Consider the following 26,391-nt stretch of genomic DNA (forward strand, 5'->3'; position numbering starts at 1 on the left):
CTACTCTGCTATTTGAGATGTGAATCCAATATTCAGTGTTCTTTTATTTATTTATTTTTGTTTGTTTCATTTTCTTTAAAATGTTCTCCTGTTATTTATTCTTGAGTTTATTTCTCTCACAACTTCCCCATATGGACTCTGAAGAACTCTCCTCTTTCTTCAGGTGAATGTGGAAGGGATCCACTGTGACAGGTGCCGGCCTGGCAAATTCGGACTTGAGGCCAAGAACCCACTTGGCTGCAGCAGCTGCTATTGCTTTGGCGCCACTACTCAGTGCTCTGAAGCAAAAGGACTGATCCGTACGTGGGTGAGTAAGGACCTGCTGAGCCATGTAATGGTATAACGTTAGTTCCTGCTGATGTCTTTTAGCCAGGCACCAAGGGGCAGGAGGAAATGGCAAAACATTTAAGTAACCTTTTCCCCCCTGCATATTTAGAACTGGTAGAGGGGCCATGTGCCATTAGATGTTTGGAGTAGATATCTCTTTTATTCTTTCTTTAAAAGTATTCATTTACTGTGGATAAGGAAATAGATGCCAAGTGAGCAAGGAAAACATTATAAGGGAAATGTTATGTCTGGGGATGGGAAGAAGCTGCCTTCTGCAGAGCGAGAGCATTAGAGCAAGAAAGTAGATGTGTGCTCATGTAGTAATGAAAATCTGAACTGGTTGCTCATTTATTCCAACCAGCCTTAGAGAATTGTCACTCTTTAGGGTGGAAAAATGTTCATTTTTAACCTTAATTTTCCTTTAACCCTTCCTACTTTTCAACTCTACTTTTTGTTAGTGTGAAAGACCAGTTTCACAGATGTTGTAGATTTCACTAGGCAAACAAGTCCAAAGGGTTTATCGCCTCTCCTGTCTTCATTGCCCATGAGTTATGTTTCTCATGAGAACATTTCATCATAAGGGGACAGGGCCACAGCGAGATACACAGTCCTTTTAGAGGAGGCCTCCAAAGACTTACACTTAACACCCTGCTGTGTTTTGATCCCACACAGGTGACGCTGAAGGCTGAGCAGACCATCCTGCCACTGGTGGATGAGGCCCTGCGGCACACAACTACAAAAGGCATCGTTTTTCAACATCCGGAGATTGTTGCACACATGGATCTGGTGAGACAAGAGCTCCATTTGGAACCTTTTTATTGGAAACTTCCAGAACAATTTGAAGGAAAGAAGGTAAGGACAAGAATGTTGAAGTCACATGAGAGCAAAATAAAACATGTTTTTAGAATGATGCTATTCGGAGATTTATCTGACTCATCATTTCTCATTTTATTTTGTCAGTTGATGGCCTATGGCGGTAAACTCAAGTACGCCATCTATTTTGAGGCTAGGGAAGAGACAGGTTTCTCTACATACAACCCGCAAGTTATCATTCGAGGTGGAACTCCTGCTCATGCAAGGATTATCATCAGGCATATGGCTGCTCCTCTGATTGGCCAATTGACAAGGCATGAAATTGAAATGACAGAGGTAAGGTGGTTAGGTGTTGGGTGCCATGTTGCCAATGGATTTGCACTGAGTTTCTTCACAGTGGTTTCTTTTCTTATTAACAGAAAGAATGGAAATATTATGGTGATGATCCTCGAATCAGCAGAACTGTAACCCGTGAAGACTTCCTGGATGTACTATATGATATCCATTATATTCTTATCAAGGCTACATATGGAAATATCATGAGACAAAGCAGGTAAACTATAATAAATATCCAAGTTAGTTTCTTCTTCTCAAGTCTATAAGAAAGATCAGTGAGACATCAGACAAGAAAGATTTAGAAGTTGGGTTGCTAGTGTGATGATAGAAGACTAGTCAAGAATGATGTCCAGGTCACCTGGTGTGAGTTATCACCACCATTTCCCCAACAAGAGAAACAGAACCAGAAGCAAGATTAAGGGGGTAAATATTGAACTGATCCTCAACATGGTGAATTTCAGATGCTAAGCAGAAATTCAGGAGAAGATGTCCTGCAAGGTAGAGAGAGTTTGCTCCTGGGCTATAAATACATTGTAAGATTGCTGAAAAAGTGTCCTCCTTCAACCCTCAGGGGAACTGGTCAGGGCCAAGTTGGTCCTGTCTCTTCCAACCATAGGCACTCACACCTGTTGACTCCAGTGTGTGATACGATATAGCCATCTTCCCTCTGCCTTATGATGTGAAAAGACTGGGAATCACATTGAATAAGAAAGTACACAGAAGAAAAGCAAAAATGACTGTCATGAAAGCCAAAGGATGAGAATACTATAAAGGTGGGGGTATGGTTTTTTAATAACCCAAAGAGTACAATTAAAATGAGGCTCTTTGAAAGTTAGAATCACCAGTAACAATTATAATACCAGTTTTAGTGAAGTTCTAGGGCAGAAAGAGCCTCAAAGTTTTGAGGAATGAATGGGACTCAATGAATCTAATATTATGAGTGGTGACTATTTTTTTCTGTGAATAAAATTGTAAAAGGGAAGAAAGAGGTCATGTCAAAGGTCAAGGGATGATTGTTTAGTCTGAGAGATAAGTAAGCATGTTTATATATCACAGGACCAGGGTGGGGGGAGAATTAGCAGCAAGATATACATAAAAATGATAGAATAAAGAGAAAATAAATAATAGAGAAGTTGTGGTACTTCAACATCGTGAGTACACATGTATACTTGAGGTCACGTGCCTCAAGTATAACGAAAACTTATCTCATGAGATACAATGAGGAACTGTACAGATGTAGCCAAATGTTTACTGTGGAGGCAGAAAGTTGAGTTTATACACATAGCCCCAGTTTCTCTGGCATGTTAGTGTCTCTATTATATCGGTAAGAATATGAAATCGATAGATGTTTAAAAATAATCTTATGTAACAAAATAGTAGATCAGTGCAGGAAAGCAAAAGAAAATTATGAACCCTCTCATTGACAAATCAATGAATTTAAAAATACCATGTTTCAAATGTTTCCATTATTAAGCATGTGGCAGAAAATCCTTTCTTTATTGCAGAAGATCCATATTGCTCTTCTGATTATACCAGAAGTAGAGACCAAATCAAGGACCAAAATTCACTTTCAAGTCTGTATTGCTTTGATTTCTTTTTCATATTTCTTATTTCTGACAGGAGATTCTTTTTTTTTAATCGTAGGTCCTTGTTGATTATCTATTGATATTTTAAATATAAAAATATATATATGTCAATCCCAAGCAGGAGATTCTTTCCATGAAATAATTTTAAAAAGCATGAACCAAATATCCTGTCAATTATATTGTTAATTATTTTAGAATATCAAATATAAATTAGGTGACAGAAGCCAAACAGGTTCACATGTTGTAGAAGAAACCAAGTAACCTTGTGAGTGTGCAAATATCTTATTTTGAAAATTGTTCCCTGCTTTAGTAAAAAAGTTTGCTAGTACACAGAACATTTTGTTAGTAGATCTGATAGAAATGATGTTGTCCTGTATTTTTCATCATGCTTTCTTTACCTCTCACACTGATCCCACCTTTCTTCACCTTAAGGTTGCTTTTTCCCAGAAGTCCCTTTCTCTTATTACTTTATTTCATATACCTCACTAAATAATATCCTTTGGCTTAGGATTTCCTTTTTAAAAACACTAAAATAAGTAAATACTTCACTTTTTCTAGAGTCAATAAAAACTAGAGTGAACACCTAGTAACAATAAAAACAAAGAAACCAGTGGATCAGCACTTGATTTTGTAAGACAAGGAATTTGGACAAAGATCAGAAATATGTTTGAGTCTTCCTCTCAACATAGTTAAGACAGAACCCCACTTCTTTATTCAGTTACAGATTTAGACAGTGTCAGAAGCAAAGAGTTTTTTATACATGTGGTTTAAGATTCCAACTTTGTACATGTTAACACTGAAATTTCCTTTTTTCTTTGCTTTTGTACTCTCTTACAAAACTTTATTTGAAGATCTTAACAACTTTGCTTTTTAGTATTCATTTACATAGAAGTCTGAGTTTGGCTAAATTCCCGATTCAGGCAAAACAGTCAATCTCTCATTCCCCAGCGGAAAAAAAGATAATGTGTTGCAGAAATGTCTATTGCTAACATCATTCAGGTTCCATTTGATTTTTAAATACTCACTAGTCTGTTGTCTGTATGTATGTGCCAGAGAAAGGAAGATGATGCTAGTAATTCCTCAGATTATAGAATACCATGAGATAACAGCAGAGATCATTTCTCAACAAACACCAGGTTACCTTCTTACTCCTTCAGAGAATGCAGAGTCCTTCTTAAAGGAGGGGAGTGGTTTATTTACATATCACAAATGCTGTGCATCTACAAGAAGAGGAGAATCAAATCTGAATTTTAACTGAACATGTGTTTCATAAAGGCTGCCTGGTCTTCACATCGCAGATTATAATAGGAGCCAAATCAGAATGTGCATTCATAATTCAGTACCAATAAAACCTACCTATGCTTGTTATAAAGTTTATGATTCAAGCTCCTTAAGCTTTTAGAGGTGCCTTTTATTGAAGCAAAACTATTCATTGTCTCATTTAAAAGTTTATTTGCAGAACATTTCATGTTACCAGTTAGTCAGTCATGAAATAGTCTGAGTTTATGGACTGCATGTATTTTTAATGTATAATTTCAATTTACTGCAAAAGGTATCAGTATTTTCACTGTGAATAATTTTTTTCAATTACAAGGACCTTTCCACCAATAGGAAAGGTGGGTTAAGTTAGTTGAAGAAAAGACTAATTTGGGAGGTTCTTTATCTTCAGAAAGAGATCAATATTACTATATTATGCTCAAGCATTATTTGTAGGTGGTTTTCTAAAGTTCTTGAAAGAATAGTCAGAGATTCAAGAGCAAGAAATCGGGACCAGTTGCAAAGTAAAAGCAATTTCACTAGTAATGACAGGAGATTTGCCAACAGAGAATGACCTTGGGTTGTCTCTTTGAAAGAATGAAAATATCTAATTAATTGGCCATGTCTACCTGAAGCCACTCACATTTTTAGAAGCAGAGGGAAAACTCTTTATAATAAGTTCTCAACAGAACATCAGACATCTAATTTCCTAAATACTTTATGATTTATGTGAATATTTTGCTAATGCGGAATCTCACCCTTCAAGGAAGCAAAAATGCAGGAGTAAGAAGTGGAACATGGAGAATTTAGCAGCTTCAAAACAATAGAGTGAGTTTGTGGTTGTTAACAAAACCTTGGGAAGACCCCTCTTGCAGGACTGAGTGTTCGCTAGGTGAGCTTAATTTACTGGTACTGCCATCTAAGTATTTGCTCACTGTTTCCAGGATTTCTGAAATCTCAATGGAGGTAGCTGAACAAGGACGCATCACAGCCTTGACTCCTCCAGCTCACTTGATAGAAAAATGTGATTGTCCCCCAGGCTATTCTGGCTTGTCCTGTGAGGTAAGCTGGCTCCAATTAACCTGCTTAAGCCCGACTTACTTAACCAGCTGAATGGAAATACTCCCAGGACCACCTTTAGTGGAATCAGTTTTACTTTCACGCATACCCTCAATGTATTTTATTTGATCTTCCACTCACAGTATGTGATTGCAGTAAGAAGAAGATGATGTTATTGTTCCCTAGAAGTAGAAATCGCAACTCAAGGGAAATATTTAATAAAAATTAAAAGATTTGTAAAAATATGAAACAGGAAATAATGTTTTCTTAAGGCCCATTTACTGCATCTGATCTGTTTTCTTGGCACTTTTTTATGAACAGTTAGAGACATTGAAACTTCAGTGATTATGAGATAAGATTATATTGGGATTTGAGAGAATTTGAGAGATTGTTTTTAAATACAGTATGTCAGAACTTAGGCAATAAATATCAGGCTGTTCCCTTTAATATAGGCTTCTCAGAAGGACATATCTTGTTCCAACAGTGCCACTCTCCTTCAGTCATTATATTTTTAAAACTGCATTTGTTACTTTCTGAGGTGTTCCTTTGACTATCTTGAGAACTGGTGAATTTTCTAGATCTTTACTTTGTGATGGTGGTTTAGCTACTAAGTCGTGTTCAACTCTAGCAATGGACTATAGCTCACCAGGCTCCTCTGTCCATGGGATTTCCCATGCAAGAATACTGGAATGGGCTGCCAAGTCCTCTCCAGAGGATCTTCCTGACTCAGAGATAGAACCTGGCTCTCCTGCATTGCAGGCCAATTCTTTACCAACTGAACCAATTTAACTTTTACAAATATTAAATCTTAATAGTGCTATACTAAGTCACTTCCATGAAATTAAAAGTCTCTTGCTCCTTGGAAGAAAAGCTATGAGCAACCTAGACAGCATATTAAAAAGCAGAGACATTACTTTGCCAACAAAGGTCCATCTAGTCAAAGCTACAGTTTTTCCAGTAGTCATGTATGGATGTGAGAGTTGGACTACAAAGAAAGCTGAGTGCTGAAGAATTGCTGCTTTTGAACTGTGTTGTTGGAGAAGACTCTTGAGGGTCCCTTGGACTGCAAGGAGATCCAACCACTCAATCCTAAAGGAAATCAGTCCTGAATATTCATTGGAAGGACTGATGCTGAAGCTGAAACTCCAGTACTTTGGCCACCTGATGCGGAGAACTGACTCCTTGGAAAAGACTCTGATGCTGGGAAAGATTGAAGGCAGGAGCAGAAGGGGATAACAGAGGATGAGATAGTTGGATGGCATCACTGACTTGATGGATATAAGTTTGAGGAAGCTCCAGGAGTTGGTGATGGACAGAGAGGCCTGCCACACTGTGACTGAATTGAAGTCACTTCAGTCATCTCCAACTCTTTGCAACCATATAAACTGTAGCCTGCCAGGCTCCTCTGTTCATGGAATTCTCCAGGCAAGAACACTGTAGTGGGTTGCCATCTCCTTCTCCAGGGGGATCTTCCCGACCCAAGAATCAAACCCAGGTCTCCTGGGTACTCCTGCATTGCAGGCAGATTCAGGGTATGATCTAGGAAAGGTGGAATTGCTGACAACCTGGCCTGGGTTTGGATCTCTGCTTCATTATATACTAAGGCTGAGACCTTGTGCAGCTTATAAACCTGCTTTGGCTTCAGCTGGTAAATCCCCAAGACCTTGAGTAACTGCCAACACACCGGGTCCCTCTCCTTCAGACCCCTCAGTGCAGCAACTGGCTGGCCTGGGAGGGGCCTCCATGGCTTGCTCCAGCTCTACAGCAAATTCTTTCCTCTTAGATTGGTTGGTGGCCCCCCCACACACCAGTTAGATATTTTTAACACCTCTCCCATCTACTGCCCAAGAATCACAGAAAGACTAAATGAACTAGAACTTAAGCACTTATCACAGTGCCTGGTGGAGTCATTATTAGTTAATGTGGTTAATAGTATTATTCCTGGAATAAATAGTTATACATCTGTGTATTTATTTATAAATATAGTGGACCCTTGAACAACTTAGAACTGCCTGGATCCACTTATGTATGAATTTTTTTCAGTAAGCATACAATGGGCTCTCCACCAGTTTCCATTCCATGGATCCCACCAACTGCAGTCAAAAATTCCATCCGTGGTTGCTTGAATCCAGTAATGCTGAATCCATGGATATGAGAGAGCTGAGTCAGATTTCAGGATCAATGGAGACTCCAGGAACTAATCTCCTGGCAGATAATGAGGGAGGACTATAATTTTGTATAGCTTTTGTTAATAGGATTTGAGAAGTTCTATTAAGTATGGCTTGCAAGGCAGGTGAAATATAACTTTAAAACAATGAACATGACTCTCCTGAGAGGTGGCATGGTATGATGAAAATAGAAAGGCATTTGGTTTGGGTGAATCCTCCCTAACTCCTCCAGTTGAACAGGGCATTTGCTTTTTGTTACTGGACTTTGGGTTTTGTTTTTTTTTTTTTTTTTTTGGTACAATCATCATGTGGATTAATGTAAATGAAAATATAAATATAAAATCTCCATTGTAAATTGAAATGTCATTCAACTTAGCTATCATCATATGAATTTCACATAGTCATAAAACCATTTCATAAGAATAACTGTAAATATCTGTGAAATATTTTTGGAATAAATTTTTAGCTCTGTGACTGCTCTGAACAGTAATATTGATTTGAATGAACAAATAATCCATCTCCTTATTGTCATAACTCCTTCATACACATGTATACTTTTGCACATATACCAGTAACTGCATCCCTGGAATAGGAAATGGCAACATGCTCCAGTATTCTTACCTGGAAAATTCCATGGACAGAGGAGCCTGCTGGGCTACAGACCATAGGGTCACAAATAGTTAGACACAACTGAGTGACTCAGCACAATAAGTATGTATATTGTACTTAAAATCACAACCCAATATGTGTGAAATACACAGATGTACACACAGTGGAGATGTGAAAAAAAGAGTGAAAAAGGCACATACAGAATATGCTACCTTTACAATGAGCATGAAAAAAGATAACAATAGAATGAATTTGAGATTTTTCTAGATAAAAGGTGGAATTTTATTTGTCCCAAGGAATGTTGGCTGCACTGCTGTCTCACTGTGTGACCTTGGTCAATCCTTTAATTGCTATCGGCCTTAGTTATTATATAGTTATCCAATCTGTAAAATTACAGGTTGGGTTTTGTAGTTCCAACATTCTCTGGTTCTACAATATTATTTTTCTATACAAGATATTGAGTAAGTAATCAAGATTGACCTTTAGATATCTTGAAAAGAAACTCACTACAGCTATATTTTCGGCATTTATTTAAAAGAATACTCTTCCCTTATAAAGAAAAATATTAGCAAAGAAGCAAATGATTTTAATGCAGTCTACTTTCACACACACACACACACACACACACACACACACACACACACACACCTTCCATTCCAGATTTTAAATGTTAAACTCATCTTATTATAATCAACAAGCTTTTAACTATTATATTCTAAAATATACTTTCCTATTAATTTTAGTAAGTTTCCATTGTTATATGAAAAAATTAGCACAAATAAAGCAAATATTATGTGGAAAAAATCAAGAAAAACCAGACATACATACAAACTCTGATCTGCATTCTTGGCTTCACCTATGTCCTGTGAATTTCACTTAAACTCCTATGGACAGACAATAATTACAGTAATATCTTTAGTGGCAAGATTAGGCGATAAAGACCAATCTCTTATAATAAGGTACCTGAGGTTTTCTCCACAACCCATTGCCTCTAATCCATTATGCATCTTGTTTATAATTCATCTTGATTCTAAAGTGTAATTACTCAGGCATAAAATCTCATCATCAAGGCAAGAACTAAGGACAGGTTTAAAATAATACATCCCATTCTAGTAACATATGCTTTGGGTCATGAATACACAAAGCAATTCCTTTATAATATTTTCACCAAATGTAAGGTATTCTAGAGACATCTGCATTTACAAGTTATTCATTTCATGTTTTTATACAGAAATGTGGTTTCAAATAAACAAAATTAAGTGTTAGTTAACATAGTAAATACAGCCAGTTGTGAGGACCTAGCATTGTCTATTGGAGAAGGCAATGGCGACTCACTCCAGTACTCTTGCCTGGAAAATCCTGTGGACGGAGGAGCCTAGTGGGCTGTGCTCCATGGGGTCGCTAAAAGTCAGACTCAACTGAGCCACTTCACTTTCACTTTTCACTTTCATGCATTGGAGAAGGAAATGACAACCCACTCCAGTGTTCTTGCCTGGAGAATCCCAGGGATGGGGAAGCCTGGTGGGCTGCCGTCTATGGGGTTGCACAGAGTTGGACACGACTGAAGCGACTTAGCAGCAGCAGCAGCAGCATTGTCTATCACCTATAGGATTATAATACTATAGCCTTGTTCATTGAAAATGTCAGTTCTAGAAATGATTACTTTTTATAATTTATCGTTAGAAGTAGAGACTGGGTTACCTTTAGATAGATATCAAATAAAAACCACAATTTCCTCATCATATTTGCTGTTGTGGGAGCCATTTAGATTACCATACTTTACCTAAGCTGCTCCTCACTATTACCTCAGTTAACATTGTTTTCTCAACTGACCTAATCTTAGGTTAGGGTGTATGCAGAAACTGAAGCTATTCATCATTGAATATGTGGTTCTCTGCAATAAGATCATGGAAATGAGATATTCACAGATAATCTCTTCGTGATGTTTTGTTCATTTCATCATCTTTCCCCTTCCATCATGTTTTAATAGTGCTTCTGACTCATGGTTGAATGGTTAGTATATACTGGATCATCTCTCACAAACTGTCAGGTGGCTGCCCAAAATAAGTTTCTTAAATACTCAGTGTATACCTATTACCAGCTCATAAAACTCTAAAGACAAAATAGTAAGACTAGACTTTTTTCTTATACATGCATACTTCTGGGAATGTCCTTTACCACTTTCATTGTACATGGAAGACCCAAAGACTCTTTTCACATTCATTAAATATTAAGGAACATGGTATGGGTAAGTGGCGTACATTGTAAGTGTGTTTCTCAATGCAGTAAAGAACAATCACCATTGCCTTTTTTTTTTTTAGTATATTCTTGATGACTATCTAAAAGTTTTCTGGAATAGAAACAACTCATATTGATTTATTAAATTTCAAGCACTGCACACACACATCATCTCATTTAATCCTCACAGCAACCCTGTTAAAAAACACACACACAACTGACCATTTACTGAGTGCTTACTGTATCCTTCACAATGTTACGTGCATTCCCTAATATACTTACCCCAACATTGAGTGTATTATGATATTATCATTTTATGGGTGAGGAAATGAAAGCCTAGGCAGGTTAGGAAACTTGCCCTTTATCACACAGTTAGAAGACAGTGAACAGCTATTTGAACCTGGCTTAAAAAACCTTGATACATGAATGTGTGCATGCATGCTAAGTCACTTCAGTCATGTCCAACTTTTTGTGACCTTATGGACTATAGCCTGCCAGGCTTCTCTGTCCATTGGATTCTCCAGACAAGAATACTGGAGTAGGTTGTCATGTCCTTCTCCAGGGGATCTTCCCAACCCACGGACTGAACCCACATCTCTTATGTCTCCTGCATTGGCAGGTGGGTTCTTTACCACTAGCGCCACTTGGGAAGCCCCAGATACATTAATAGTCAGCCACTAAGTTCTGCAACATGCTTTTATTCCAGGTGAGGAAACTTCAGTCCATAGCATTTAAAATCTGTTCAAGTCATCTATAGTAAGTAGTAGAACAAGAAGTAAACCCAGGATTGTCTGATTGTAAAACCCATGTAAAGATACAAGACAGTGTTTTTTACTAGCAACAGCACAAGTATCTATTTTTACTATTAAACTCTGAGGAGGAGAGAGGGGTGTTGTGTGACCTCACACCTGGAGCATGTTGTCTTTCTACTCGGTCTCACATTCCCTTTTCTCCTCCCTCCCACATTTTTGTACAGTTCAGTTCTAACAGTTTGATGGGATACCATATTATGAAGACAAACATGGAAGAAGAGCAGAAGAAAATTGAGCTCTGAATAATTTCTGCACAAGAGAAGAAGAGAACTTGGGAAAAGTTTGAGTTAGGAAAAAAAGGGATAAGATTAGGACCATGTTTATTTACTTGCCTTTCAATAATTTTTTATTTTGTTCCAGAATGGATTTTTAAACAGGACTTTAAAAAGTAGCTATTATCTTTCCTCTTTTGTTCCCAACTCAAACATAATGATTCTCATGAATTTTGGCCTAGTTGACTGAGAAGAAAAACATCTGATTTTAAAAAGCATCCTCAGCAATGTGAAAAACAGAAAAAATAAATACAAATAAGATCCACAAGAGTAGGAGATTAAAGAGGAATAAATGCATTTACATTCCTTTACAAAGTGTTTTAAGTTTCTCTTGTATTGTGGAGTAGGTTTGTTTGTTTGTTTGTTTTTGCTAACTCTTAGAAATTTGATCTATAAAGACACACAATTAATCTGTAGAAACTTCAGAAAACAACTGAGTTAATACGTATGCTCATTTGTGGGATGAGGAAACCACATCTCAATGACACCAAGTGATTTGCCTGTATCCCTCTGGCAAAACAAACTTGGAAAATCAAGGCTTCTATATTCGTTGATGTCACAGTGCCAGAGTCTGTATGCCCTTCAAAGACACACATTTCCAGCAGAGAGTGAGGAGCGTGCCAGTAATTCTCAATCCTGGCTGCTTATTAGACCCTCCTGTGAGTTTTACAACTAACACTGGCCCAGCTTTCCACCAATTATATGAGAATCTCTGGGGGCAGAGCCAGGTATCAGTATTTAAAGCTCCTCAGACAATTCTGTGTGCAGCCAGGGTTCAGAATCACAGAGACAGGCCTAGAAGCTTCCACATAGAGCTTGAGTTGAAGCCTAGACTTGTACTCCCCCTGGGGTGCTTTTCTACTTTGTCTTGCTCTTTCCAGAGAAAAGCCATAGCAATAAGAGAAATTGGGTATATTACAGTAAATTTCACCTGCCAGGGCTCCTTTACTTTCAGTCGATAACATTGAATTGCATATGATTCCTCAATGAAAATGACCATCTCTTAATGTTATTCTTCTTGTAAGACTTGTTTTAAACTTCTATTTGATTTAAAAGATAGAGCTAGAAACTCTCAATTTGTGTGATCTTTAAAGACACCCCCCCCCCAAGAAAATATACCAGTAAAATAACAATAAGTATATAGGTATCCAAGGATGAAATCTATACCAAAAAAAATCCAATTTTATTCTACAGTCAGCATGCACCAGAGTTGGAACAACCTACACTGTGTAACATTTTAAAATATACCTTAGATTGATGCCTCAATTATGCTTAAATGAATTCCTGAACCATAATTTCCAGACCTTACTTGGTAATAATAGGAAAAATGAACCTTGATTTTGAATAATATGAATAAACTTATTCAAGTATCTGATTCTTCCACTGTAAGATAAATAGGACTCCAAATATTTTGAATACTATTCCTGGTTTTATCAGCTTGCTCAAATCCAGGACATTATTATATCTCATTAGAATTTCCTACAGGCCAAGATAAAAGCAGAGAGAATCTTAAGTGCTTAATTGAAGTACTCTCACATTATCCAAATCAAAATAAACAAGAGAGTGCAGATTATTGGTTGTTTTCTTTTTCCAAGGAAACTCTACCTACTCCACCCTGCTTTGGTTCTTTTGGTTCAGAACCAAAAGAATGCAAAGGCATTAAGAAGTTCTTAATTTAATCTTTTCCCCTGCTTATTCAGCAGTCACTTCTCTCATCAGTGGGAGCAAGATATCCTATGGAAAAAAGTTGACATGGATAACATCTCTTCATAATCTTTAGTGGAATCTGAAAAACTAGCTCCTACCTCTTACTCATAAATCAACAATGGCTGATAAATGCAGCAGCTTTGCATACTAAGAGATCTGAGCCCAGAACACAGGACGGTTCTCATTTCCTCTTCAGAAAAATGGGCTTTCTTCCAAAGAGCCAGTGATGTTTCTTGATAAATTTACATAATACACCCAAATGAAGATGGAAGCCTTGATTTTGCGTCTGTCAGCTTTGTTAGCAGTTTCCTGTTTGCCCTCGGATTTTTATTGCAAGATGAGAAAAACTACATCAAGAAAAGATACATTTTATTGGTGGCCTAATATTCCCAAGACATGTAAAGCTCTTATTATTTTGAATTTCTAACTTTTATAGTCTTTAAATTATACCTATATAAATAATGCAACCACAGTACTTTTTATTTAATTTTTTGCTGAGTCTCACTTGACGTTTTCTAGCTTCCCATCAAACACAGTGGAGACAGCTTTTAGGTTGTCAAGGACACTGGGATTCTCTTAGTCCATATGACAATTTTATTTAAAAACAAACTTCTTCCTCAAGAAAAAAGGCTATGTGAAGTTTGTTCAGGCTGAGTGGTATTTGCAAATGACAACTTTCCTTTGCTAACATCTGATAACACAGATGCTGCCTGTATACTTGATGGACCAGGCAGAAATACACATTAGAAATCAAAAATGACATTCACTGTTTGTAAGTGGTGTTGCCTTTCCCACTGATGGGATGAAAAATATCTTTCTTTTTAACTACTGAAGAACCCAAGTTTTGCTAAAGAAAGCTTTCCAAGTTGGCTCTCCTAATTGGCTCCGTTTTCTTTCAGACATGCATGCCGGGATTTTATCGACTGCATTCTGAGCCAGGTGGCCGTACCCCTGGACCAACCCTGGGAACCTGTGTTCCTTGTCAGTGTCATGGACATAGCAACCTGTGTGACCCTGAAACCTCCGTATGCCAGGTATTCACCTGAGCCTTTCTTGAATAAAGCCCATGTTCTTGTTTCTCTTTACACATATTCATAAACTGAGTGCAAAGATCAGCTAACCTGCAGGGAACTTAATTGTATACATATGTGTGTGAGTGTGTGTGTGTAAGAAACATTTGAAAAGACATCATACTACGCATTTTTAAAAATAATTTAAAAATTATAACTGGAAAAATCACTGCTCATATCAAGAAATAATATATTAATACCAACAGCATCTTAGACAAGTACCAGAATCACAAGGGTTTTTTTCTGATTATAATTAAAAATAAACTCTTTGTAAGAAATTCATAAATTATAGAAAAGTATTAAAGAAAAAATTCATCAAAAATTCAAGATAGACATTTAATATTTTATGTGTTTCCCACCAAGTTTATGTATTTGCTTATAAAGATTTATATGATACCATAGGTGTAATTTTATGTCCTGCATTTTTAAAAAATGTACATATCACGAGCATATTATTAGTCTTAACAATCTTTACACTTTTTGATTTGATATCCCATAATTTAACTTTTTAAAGAATTTTTAATTGCTCCTTTTTTTTAATTGTTGTGAGATTCCTGCTAAAATCCCATTTTCTCATCCCTGGAACAATCAGGACTGTGGAGAAATTCAAGTTTTCCATGCCACCACTTGGGGCCCCCAAAATCTAATCCCCACACAGTTCTGGGTGTCTCTGCTGAACTCCTTCACCACCTCTCCTAGTCTTCTGAAACCAAACCCCCGTGGAGCCTTGTGGAACTCATGACCGGAAATCAGCAGAATCCCTACATAATCTCTCTCTTTCCTTGATTTCCTTTTCATTTGCTCAATGTCAAACGTGGTTTCCCAATACATTGCTCCCCAAGCCGTGCTCTCAAGTGAAAGCCACTGTTTTTTCTCACACTCTTCATTCCCGTCACCCTGAAGGTGGGGCCACTTTCATATCACCCTTTTCTCCTCTGTAACAACCCCCAGCTTTGAATCTCATGTCTCCATTCATTTGCCCACTATACCTGCTTGTTGAAACTGTCTTCTAACTCTCAGGTCACCTACCACCACATTCCTGGAAGATTTTTCATTTGCATCATTGCCATTCACTGTACCACCACTTCTGTCATGATTCCTACTGATTCTGATGCCCATAAAATGAACTCCTCCACACCCTTAACCGTAGTGTCTTGTCCTCACTCCACGAGCCTTTCCGAGAGTTTGTCATTATCAGGAACTGAGAGCTTCTATAGTCTCAAGGTAAACCATCCCCTCCTTTGACTGGGAATGACTACCCGCTCCATTATTCTGCCCTGGAGAATTCCATGGACTATATAGTCCATGGAGTCGCAAAGAGTTGAACACGACTGAGCAACTTCACTTTTCATTTGTTAATTCTTCAGTGTCAATATTTTTAGACTCATCATTGACATGCACATCCTTTATCATTTCTTGTGTCTCCCATGCCCTCACTTTCTAACCAGCTTAATATCCATGACCTTTTATTATCGCTGCTTTGTAATGTTCATTTCTCTTATTACTACTCATTTACTAGCATTTACTCGGTGAATTCTAACTCTGGCTAAATCCGACTCCTCGAATACCTGTGCCTTCTAAGCTGAATGTGGCTGTTGGAGAACACATGATTATGCTGACTAGTCTCACCATACATTCACTATCACTTACTGCAAATGGAACCTGTCTGCTGCAATTCCATCATGCCACATCTCTCCAGTCCAGCATCTTGATCACTTTCCTGGATGATAATTTCATACTTTGTCTTCCCTCTTCAAGCTTCAAACCCTTCCAGACCCATTTCCATTTTTACTTTCAGCTGATGGCCTTGCTTCTTCTTATTTCACTGGAAATTAGAAGCAATCAGAAGAGAACTAACCCAAGCTCCCACTAACACATACACCTATTTTTCTGCATCTGTAGGCAATTACTCTCATTCTTCCATGAGTTTGGATGAACTGTCTTGTTTATAGAAAAAAAGAAGTGTGCCACTTATGCCCTCTCCCCGACTCAGGAGCATCACTCTGCCCACCATTACTCTCCTCTCCCTTCTGAATCACATTTTGACTCTTCTCTCTAGAAAAGAAATAAATAAATACATCTCTCTTGACTCCACTTTCCCTCTTGACTTCTACTACTTCATTCATCTCCTGTAATATAGAAAAGAGTTTATACTCCATCTACAATCTCTCTCCTACCATTCTCCCTTAAACTACTAAAATCAGGCTTTCCCTCTACCACTATACACATACCAACAGTTAGTGTTCAGGTCTTCATTGTATTTGATTTATCAGCAGCGTTTGCTACTCTGAATCACCCATTCCTCTTGAAGCTTTTATTCAGTTTAATTTTCTGGACATGGTATTCTCGGGATTTTCTTGATAAAGTCTGCTCTTTGATAGTTTTCTTTTCTGTTTTCTCCTCATTACCTGAAATCAATATATTGATATTCCTAGGACTGAATCCTTGAAGCAATTTGCTTCTCTAACAATATTCATTCTCATGGTGATCTCCCTCAGGCAATGACTTTCAATATCTATACCGAGATTGCATAGTATTTACCATTATTTCTATGATTACATTTTAGATCCAACTTTTTAATCTTTCCAGAGTTTATTATAATGTGGGGAGATAATTTTTCTTCAAATATGTTACTTTAAAGAAATATTTACTTAATAATATTTCCTTTTCTCCTTGACACATCATGGTGTCTGAATATATACTTATTTCTTTTGCTCGTGTTAAGATATGTTTTAATGAGCATCTATTCTTTACTCCTTACATTTTAGTTCCTATTATAATGCCCTGATTACCTTCATTTTATGGTAAATTATAAATTCTAGTAAAGCAAGGCCCTTTGCTACACTTCTTTTTCTAATTTTCTTAGCTTATTGTACTTATATATTCTTTCAAATGACATTTTGATTCACTATTTCCTCTCTTCCCAAAAAAATAGCTTTAGAACTTTTATTTGAATTGTATTAAGCTATTCATAAACAATCATCATCTTTACACTATTGAATTATCCTCCCTAAACCTTAAGAATATGATACTCTTCACTTTCAAACATTTTATGTCTCATAGTTTTTTTAGTATTACCTATATGGGCTATGCATTTCTTAAAGTTATTGCCACGTATCTTACATTTTCCTCTTAAAGGTAAGCATTATATTTTTTTGTTTCAATGTATTTATTGACTGGTCATTACTGGTAAATATTGACAAAATAGATTTTTTTACATGTTTTTTAATATCCAACCACTTTCTTTTTAGCTCTAGACATTTCTTAGTTGATTCAGTTATTTTTATATTTACAATATTTTCAAAAATCTATATATGTGTCTTCCTTGCCAGAGCTATCTCTCATATAATACTTTCATAGTTTTGCTTTAAGTCTCAAAAAATGTTATATAGGAGGGTGGTCAGCTTCCTATCTTATTAATGATTTTAATAAGAATGACTCAGATCTTTTATCACAAAGTACAATTCTGGTGATTAGTTTAAGGTAAATATTTTTCATCCTATTAAGACAACTTTTTATTCCTGACTTCTTAAATGCTATCTTCTTTCAGTCAAGACAGAATATAGAAATTAATAATATGCTTGTTTGTGAGGACTGGAGTGGAGGTGAAGATACTAACCATCCTTGAGTTCTTGAAATAATTGTCATTTGGTTTAAGGGTAATGTTTTTTTCCAACCCTCTGGCTTGTAAAATTCAATAGATAATTTCAGAGGTTGTTAACATACATTCTTAAGTGAGAATTAAATGCATTTTTCTTTCTTATGCTATCTTCACTGGAAATTACAATAGTAATGTCAATCCATACAATGCTGGGAAAGATTGAGGGCAGGAGGGGAAGGTGGGCAACAGAGGATAAGATAGTTGGCTAACTTCACTGACTCAATGGACATGAGTTTGAGCAAATTCCAGAAGATGGTCAGGGACAAGGAAGCCTGATGTCCTGCAGTTCACAGGGTGGCAAAGAATCAGATACAACTTAGCAACTGAACAACAATGACTAATTTAGAAGTCCTCATAAAGATACAGTTTAATTTCATTTTTATTTCAGATAAAAGTTGTTGTATTTATACTGTCTGTACTCTTTAGACCAACTGGTTATTATAACTATTTTTGTGCCAACAATTCCTACTATAAGCTCTATTTTCTGATATCCCTATGTGAAATATAAATACATAGATGCATCAGACATACACAGCTGGTATAAATTATTGTGCTCTGAATTTTTATATTTTCCTTCAGGGAGCTTACAACTTTTGAGTTTAGGCAACTTTGTTCATCTTTGAAACGCTTCATGAGGCAAATAGGAAATAACTATGATTACTCCAATGGTATATCTGAAGCAACTGAAGCATGCTAATTTCTTTGTTATTTTTACTGTGTTTCCCAGTTAAATATCATATCTACTACATAGTGCAATGCCCTGTATGTTGACATGGTGGTTATAAACATGACTCTGTGGTCAGACTGCCTTGACTCAAATTCTGGCTTCATCCATTATGGGCTGTGTAAGCTTAGTCAACTTATTTCACGTCAATGGTGTCTTATATTCCTCATTTATAAAATGAAGATAAGAACAGTACTGAATCATAGAATTTTTCTGTGAATTCAATGAAATGCTAGATAAAAGGCTTAGAACATTACTTGGCACATGATAAGCTCTATAGTAGAAGTAATAGCTATGGTGATTAATGATAATAAAGACGATTATTACCATGCATATTATCCACCATTTATAGTCTAAGAACCAATCAGATGATGATTAATCAAAAATTATTGTAAAAAGCATTGCTATATATAGTGCTATGCTAGATTTTCTCTTAACTTGTTTTTTCTTTTCCTTTATTCCTTTCTTCAAAAATAAAGAGTAGAAAAAAAACTATAGAAAATTTCACAAGCTAAACATTTCAGCTGTAAAATAAAACTCACATCACTTTGTAACTACCCTCTTAATAATTCCTAATGACACTTACAAGAGAGCTGTTGCTTCTTCATAGATGCTAATAAATCCTACACATAGGCATGTTATCACCAATATCTAAGTTACCATTGCCTCTTAAGGAAAATTTTCTTCAAAATGAAATAGTAAAACCTACAAGATATTGAACCTCATGCTAGAAGAGGAGAAGAGGTAGGTGAATTAGTACTAATCCATACACACACACACAAACACACACAATCATAAAAATAGATAAGATAGAGTTTTAAGAGTTTATATAACACATCTATAGCTTTGTCTTTTTATACACATATATATTCTCATTTAATTTTCACTACACCTATAGTCAATATTGGGCTTGCCAGGTGCCACTAGTGGTAAAGAACCCACCTACCTGTTCAGGAAACATAAGAAACACTGGTTCGATCCCTGGGTTGGAAAGATCCCCTGGAGGAGGAAATGACAACCCATTCCAGTATTCTTACCTGGGAAATCCGACAGAGAGCCTGGCAGGCTATAGTCCATAGGGTCACAAAGAGTAAGACATGACTGAGTGACTTACATAGTCAATATTATTTCTCCAATATTTTACATGGGAATAGTGAAATCTCAGGTGGCACAAATAACTTTCTCAAAACTAAACAAGTTGTGAAAATATTATTTTTACTCTATCACAATTCTTATTTTAAGAATTGTAAAAGGATAAAATAAATCTCTATCATTGATCCGCCCTGTTGTCTGTAACACTGTCAGTCTCCATGGTTAAGCAATGAGCTCCATCTTCAGTAAACTCATAACTAGAATCTACTATGTTAAGGTCTTTTTAAAAAAAACCTTATCTTATTTAATCTATCTTACCAAGATAGGAATTATTAGTATTTTATTATAACTCTGAAAATTAATCCTAAAAAATATTAAGTAACTTACAGAGCCTTGGGTAAAATGTATTAGAATCAGGTTTCAAAGTACCAAATAATACTTGCTGATTATGGGTGACAGTAATCATACTTTTAGCTGATGGAATGAGTGTGATTTTGAAGGTCCAGGTGAATTTTACCCCAGTGTATTAATAGAATCTGCAATGTGAAAATAGAATCTGCATATATGAAAAAAATTGCAAAATCATGAAAATATGAAATTTGTCATAGGATGGAAAACAATAAAGTGTCATACTAGGTTTTAAAAAGGAAAATAGAATGTAAGAGACAGATTGAGTTTGATCTCCAGTGAAACATAAATAATGTTTATTAGCAATCAGAATAGGTTCCCTTAAAATAAGATGTATCAGGCTAATTGCTTAAGTTACAATGTATATAACATCTGAGACCATAGTTCCATGATTCTCAGTATAATTTCAAATTAATCGGAGAATATAATAAATCATGTGTCAAATTTAGCAAAAAAGATTAACAGCTACTATGTGTCCAACCTTATGTATGTACCAGAACCAGGGCTTGCCATTGTAGGTACTCTTTTCTCACTTATTCTTACAGTAAATTGATGAGAAAGGATTATTCCTTCTAATACAGCTGATAAAATGATGCTGAGAGAAATTGAGTAATTTGCTTAAGTCATAAGCCTGAGAGTCAGATCTATGGTTCAAACTCTGGTTTGTTCAGATAGGCATTTGATAGAACATTTCATTATATGCTCACAAACAGGGCTGAAAATATAGGCCAAATAGTAATCAGTTAATGGGTTCAGTGGATATGCTGCTGCTAAGTCGCTTCAGTCGTGTCCGACTCTGTGTGACCCCATAGACATAGACGGCAGCCCACCAGGCTCCCCCGTCCCTGGGATTCTCCAGGCAAGAACACTGGAGTGGTTGCCATTTCCTTCTCCAATGCATGAAAGTGAAAAGTGAAAGTGAAGTCGCTCAGTCGTGTCCGACTCCTAGCGACCCCATGGACTGCAGCCTACCAGGCTCCTCCATCCATGGGAATTTCCAGGCAAGAGTACTGGGGTGGGGTGCCATTGGGTATAGAAGCTGCTAAACAGCATAACTTAGAGTAAGCTCTAGAGATGTCTCCATTGATGAGGCAGAGGATTTGTGTTTGACCCCGTCATGTTCAAAATCTTTATTAGTGATTTGGATGAAATCTATCAAATATTCAGATGATACAAAGCTGGAAGGGTTACCTACAGTGTTGGATGCTGTCAGGAATCAAAAAGAGCCTAGCAGGTAGAATTATGAGCCACAATTAACAAGGTTAAATTAAGAGAGTAGGTTTTGAACTTAGGCTCACTTATTTATTCATTCTTGAGGCATTTTTTAATAAGTATTACCATGTTCAGGCATAGTGGTGGGTTCTGAGAATATAAAATGAGGAATGTGTGGGTATTGCCCTCTAGGAATTTATATACTAGTATTTAAGGGGAAAAACAGAGGGAATGACACATAATAGCAATTTCTCTGAAATAGGGGTTCTTACTTTACTATACAGATACACTTGTATAAGATCAAGATCAAGGATGGAAGTATGTTAAATATGTTCATGAGATTTATAATCTCTATTTTAAGAGAAATTCTGACTAATCAGGGTTGTTAACTGTTTAGCTTGAAAAAAAAAGATTTAGGAAGTAACAATGTTCTTAAGATATTTGAAGACTTTCCCTGGGAAATGGAAATTAGACTTAATCTGGATAGCTTCAGGAGGCAGAGCTTGGGTCACTAATTGAAATTAGAGTGAACTGTTTTCAATCAGCATAAGGAAAAGCTTTGTGAAAGTAAAAGTGTTAGTCGCTCAGTCCTATCCGACTCTGTGACCCTGTGGACTGTAACCCATCAGGCTCCTCTGTCCATGGAATTCTTCAGGCAAGAGTACTGGAATGGATAGCCATTCCCTTCTCCAGGAAATCTTCCCAACCCAGGGATCAAACCCAGGTCTCTTCCACTGCAGGCACTCTTTACCTTCTGAGCCACCAGGGAGGATTTAATCTGCATAGCTTCGGAAGGCAGAACTTGGGTTATTAACTGAAAATTAGAATGAAACAAGTTTTCATTCGGCATACGGAAAAACTATGTAGCTTATGGTTATACAAGATGAAAAGGGCTGCCTTTTGAGAATCCATGCATTTAATAATATGTCAAGGAGTGTGAAGAGGCATCCCTATAAAGAAAATGAGTAACTTCTCACCTTAGTTCAAAGACACCAAATATTAATATAATATTCATTTGATTTAGTGGAAGGAATGAATACCCCCAGTTTTCCCATGTAGAAAAAACAAAAACGAATGCTATATATTGTAATCTACCATTGAAATGATACTGGCATATATTAATCTCTAGATTATTAAACTTATCTTTAGGTATCTAACACATAAAATTTTTTTCTAAAAATTAATTTCTGTACAAGAGACATATTATGTCCTCTATTTCAAAGCAAACAGGAAAGTCGTATGAAAGACTGATGTCAAAAGTTTCAGAAATAGCATCATGATTTGTGTGCTGTGTTTGTGGGGCTGAGACATTTAATTCAGTTAACCAAGTTTAGTATGTCAGCAACCCTGTGAAAGATTGACTGTCCAGAGAAAGTTCAAATATTTGCTTTCTCTGTGTAGAAATTATAGAGTTGTAGGTATAAAAGAAGCAAACCATATTTTTTAATATCTGTATTTTTATTAATAATCAGCATTATTTTTTGTGTTGACTCACTTATCAGTGTTACAGTAGGCTACATAAATAATTTATTATGCAGGGTTTTGTTTTATTTTTACAAAGACAAATGTTAACAATTATTGTTTAAGATCCCATGTATTTTGGGGCATCTGCTCATTTCTATAACTATAAAGTATGTTCTTAAAGCACTCCCCAGTTAACACTCTTTCATCATTTGGCAACTTGCTGAATGATTTGAGACTGGAATTCACAGATAATTATTTGATCTTGGAACCATTATCTCTCACCATGCTACTGTTAAATATGAAATGGCTATTTTCTTCCTAAAATACAGTGGCTTCTTTGGATGATTGAAAAAGAGAGGATTATGTTACTTAAATCAGTATCTAAATATGACAAATCCTCTTTCCCTGCTGGCCACCTTACTGTAAATTCTTTAGACCTGAAACTTGACGTTTTTCATCTTAAGAAGCCTAACCAGTTTTCATGTATAACACCTAGAAAGTACCTTCATTTATACAGTCATTCAAAATAGTCATTGAATGTCAACATATTTCAGTCACTGTGTTGAGCAAGAAGGAGAATTTAACCCAGACTTCAGGCATCAGGGAATGTTTATCAGAGAAAGTGACAGTGAAAATGAGAGCTGAATGAATATGTGTTAGCTAAGTCAGAGGAGGAAAAACATCCCAGAACAAGATATTTGCATATGGAAACTCCCAGAGGTAAGAGGAAGCACTGCATAATTTGAGAATTTCAGATAGTCCCATATAGCTTTAGCATATAGTGTGAAGGTTACAGTGGCTAGACGGAAGACTGGAGGAGTAAGCAGAGGCTGAATGCCAGAGAGATGATAGTGACCCCAAATTAAATGGGAAATACAGGAGTATTAGGAGATTTTGAAAGAGATGAGTTTAATTTTTGAGGTTTCTCATTCAAATACTTTAGTGTTATACAAGAAGATCTATCTAAGAAGCAATTAGAAACTTAAGTATGGAACTCATTAGAGACCGATATTAGGCAGAATATATAAAATTTAGAGTTTGGGACAGATAGATAATAGCTGCTATGCTATGCTACATGCTGTCACATCAGTTGCGTCCGACTCTTTGTGACCCCATGGACTGTAGCCCACCAGGCTCCTCTGTCCATGAGATTCTCCAGCAAGAGTACTGGAGCAGGTTGCCATTTCCTCTTCCAGCGGATCTTCCTGACTCAGGGATCGAACTTGCTTCTTTTATGTCTCTTGAATTGGCAGGTGGGTTCTTTACCACTGGCACCACCTGGGAAGCTCTGATAGCTGAAGTTCTAGTAATGGTTGAAATGGCCAAGGTAGAAAATGTAGGAAAGAGAAAGAAAATAAATGAGAGCCAAAGTTAGAAAGGACCAATCTTACTCAACAAAAAGAAGAAAAAAAATCTATGAAGGAAGATAAAAAAGAGTAGCCATAGAGGGAGGAAATCAATCAGTACACTGTACTATTAGAGAAACCATTTTATTGTTCCGTCACTAAGTCATGTCCAGATCTGTGATCCCATGCACTGAAGCACACCAGGCTTCCTGTCCTTCACTATTTCCCAGAGTGTGCTCAAACTCGTGTCCATTGAGTCAGTGATGCCATCCAACCATCTCATCCTCTAATCATCCCTTTTTCCTCTGGCCCTTAATCTTTCCCAGCATTAGAGCCTTTTCCAATGAGTGAGCTCTTCACATCAAATGGCCAGAGTATTGGACATTTAAATCAGTCCTTCCAATGAATATTCAGGGTTGATTTCCTTTAGGATTGACTGGTTTGATCTCTTTGCAGTCCAGGGGACTCTCAAGAGTCCTCTCCGAAACCACAGTTCAAAAGCATCAATTCTTTGGCATTCAGGCTTCTTTATGGTTCACCTCTCACAGCTATACATGACTACTAGAAAAACCATAGTGTTGACAGTGTGGACCTTTGTCAGCAAAGTGATATTCTACTTTTTTAATATGACGTCGAGATTTGTCATAGCTTTTTTCCCAGGAGCAAGCATCTTTTAATTTCATTGCTGCAGTCACTATTCACAGTGATTTTGGAGCCCAAGAAAATAAAGTCTGTCACTATCTTCACTTTTTTCCCCCATCTATTTGCCATGAGGTGATGGGACTGGATGCCATGATCTTAGTTTTTTGAATGTTGAGTTTTAAGCCAGCTTTCTCATTCTCCCCCTTCATCAAGAGGCTCTTTAGTTCCTCTTCACTGGTTCCTCTGCCTCTTCTAAATCCAGCTTGTTCATTTGGAAGTTCTTGGTTCATGTACTGTTGCAGAAAGAGAAAATTTCAACCTAATGATGGCCAGAAATATCAGCTGCTGCAGATGGTTCATATATCATGAAGACAGATTATTGTCAGTAAATTTTGATTTAGCAAGAAAGATCATATTTATGATCCTGGACGTATGTTACAGTGGTGAAATCAGAAGCCTGTTTGGGGTCAGAGGGGAAGTAAATTAGGAGTTTAGGGTTAATATATACATGCTGCTGCTGCTGCTGCTGCTGCTGCTGCTGCTAAGTCGCTTCAGTCGTGTCCGACTCTGTGCAACCCCATAGACGGCAGCCCACCAGGCTCCCCTACCCCTGGGATTCTCCAGGCAAGAACACTGGAATGGGTTGCCATTTCCTTCTCCAACGCATGAAAGTGAAAAGTCAAAGTGAAGTCGCTTAGTCATATCCGACTCTTAGCGACCCCATGGACTGCAGCCCACCAGGCTACTCTGTCCACAGGATTTTCCAGGCAAGAGTACTGGAGTGGGGTGCCATTGCCTTCTCCAATCTATACATGCTACTATATATAAAATAAATAACATGGACCTACTATATAGCACAGGAAACTATACTCAATATCTTGTAATATCCTGTAATGGAAAAGAATCTGAAAAAAATTGTGTGTGTGTATGTGTGTTTAAAACCTGTTTAAAGAATGAAGAGGTGAAAAAAAGATGAAGACGTAGAGACCAGCAATGTGAATAGTGTTTTTAATAAACCTATCAAAGATAAGATGGAAGTTGTCCAGAAACATGAGATCCCAGAGATTTTTTTTTTTTTTAATATGAAAGGCTTAACCAGTCTCAACTGTCTGTGGAAGTAAGCCATCAAAGAAGGAGAAAATGCAGATGTTGGAGGTAATAGGAGACAAAGAAGACCTTTTTTCTAAATGAGAGTTTAGGAGGAGAGCAGCTTTAGACAAAGAACAATGTACCACTTCTTGTGGACAGAACTAAACATTGAAAGGAAGGAGAGTGAGGCAGAAAAGATGGTCTGTTGTTTGGCAGGAAGATGAGGAACACCAAATGAGAACTTCCTTTTCCCTGAAAATAAGAAGCTAACATCTGCTGAGAGATAGCTGGAGGATTAGAAGATTTGATGTTTGTATCCTGTTAGAAAAGTAGATCAATTTAACAGTGAATCATAAAATCTTATTTGTAACATAATGTATTTTCAACATAACACCAAAACATGAAACAACAGACAGGATTCCAAAATTCATTGTGATAATGCCATGGTTTCACCCCAGAGAATAGCATAAACTCTGAAAAAGAGTCAGAGGAAGTGACT

The 26,391-nt window shown here is 36.8% G+C and overlaps 1 protein-coding gene across 3 annotated transcripts in view; it reads left to right on the forward strand.

Moving 5' to 3' along the window:
• Positions 1–26,391, forward strand: part of LAMA2 (laminin subunit alpha 2) — a 681,429-nt gene that overhangs the window by 450,779 nt on the left and 204,259 nt on the right. For all 3 annotated transcript variants that reach the window (XM_069598353.1, XM_069598354.1, XM_069598356.1), the window contains 6 exons: positions 164–307; positions 1,000–1,179; positions 1,288–1,476; positions 1,560–1,693; positions 5,264–5,381; positions 14,084–14,218. In XM_069598353.1, the coding sequence (XP_069454454.1) occupies positions 164–307; positions 1,000–1,179; positions 1,288–1,476; positions 1,560–1,693; positions 5,264–5,381; positions 14,084–14,218 (900 nt within the window). The remainder of the gene's footprint in view (positions 1–163; positions 308–999; positions 1,180–1,287; positions 1,477–1,559; positions 1,694–5,263; positions 5,382–14,083; positions 14,219–26,391) is intronic.

Source organism: Ovis canadensis, chromosome 8, assembly GCF_042477335.2.
Source record: "Ovis canadensis isolate MfBH-ARS-UI-01 breed Bighorn chromosome 8, ARS-UI_OviCan_v2, whole genome shotgun sequence".
NCBI classification, from domain to species: Eukaryota; Metazoa; Chordata; class Mammalia; order Artiodactyla; family Bovidae; genus Ovis; species Ovis canadensis.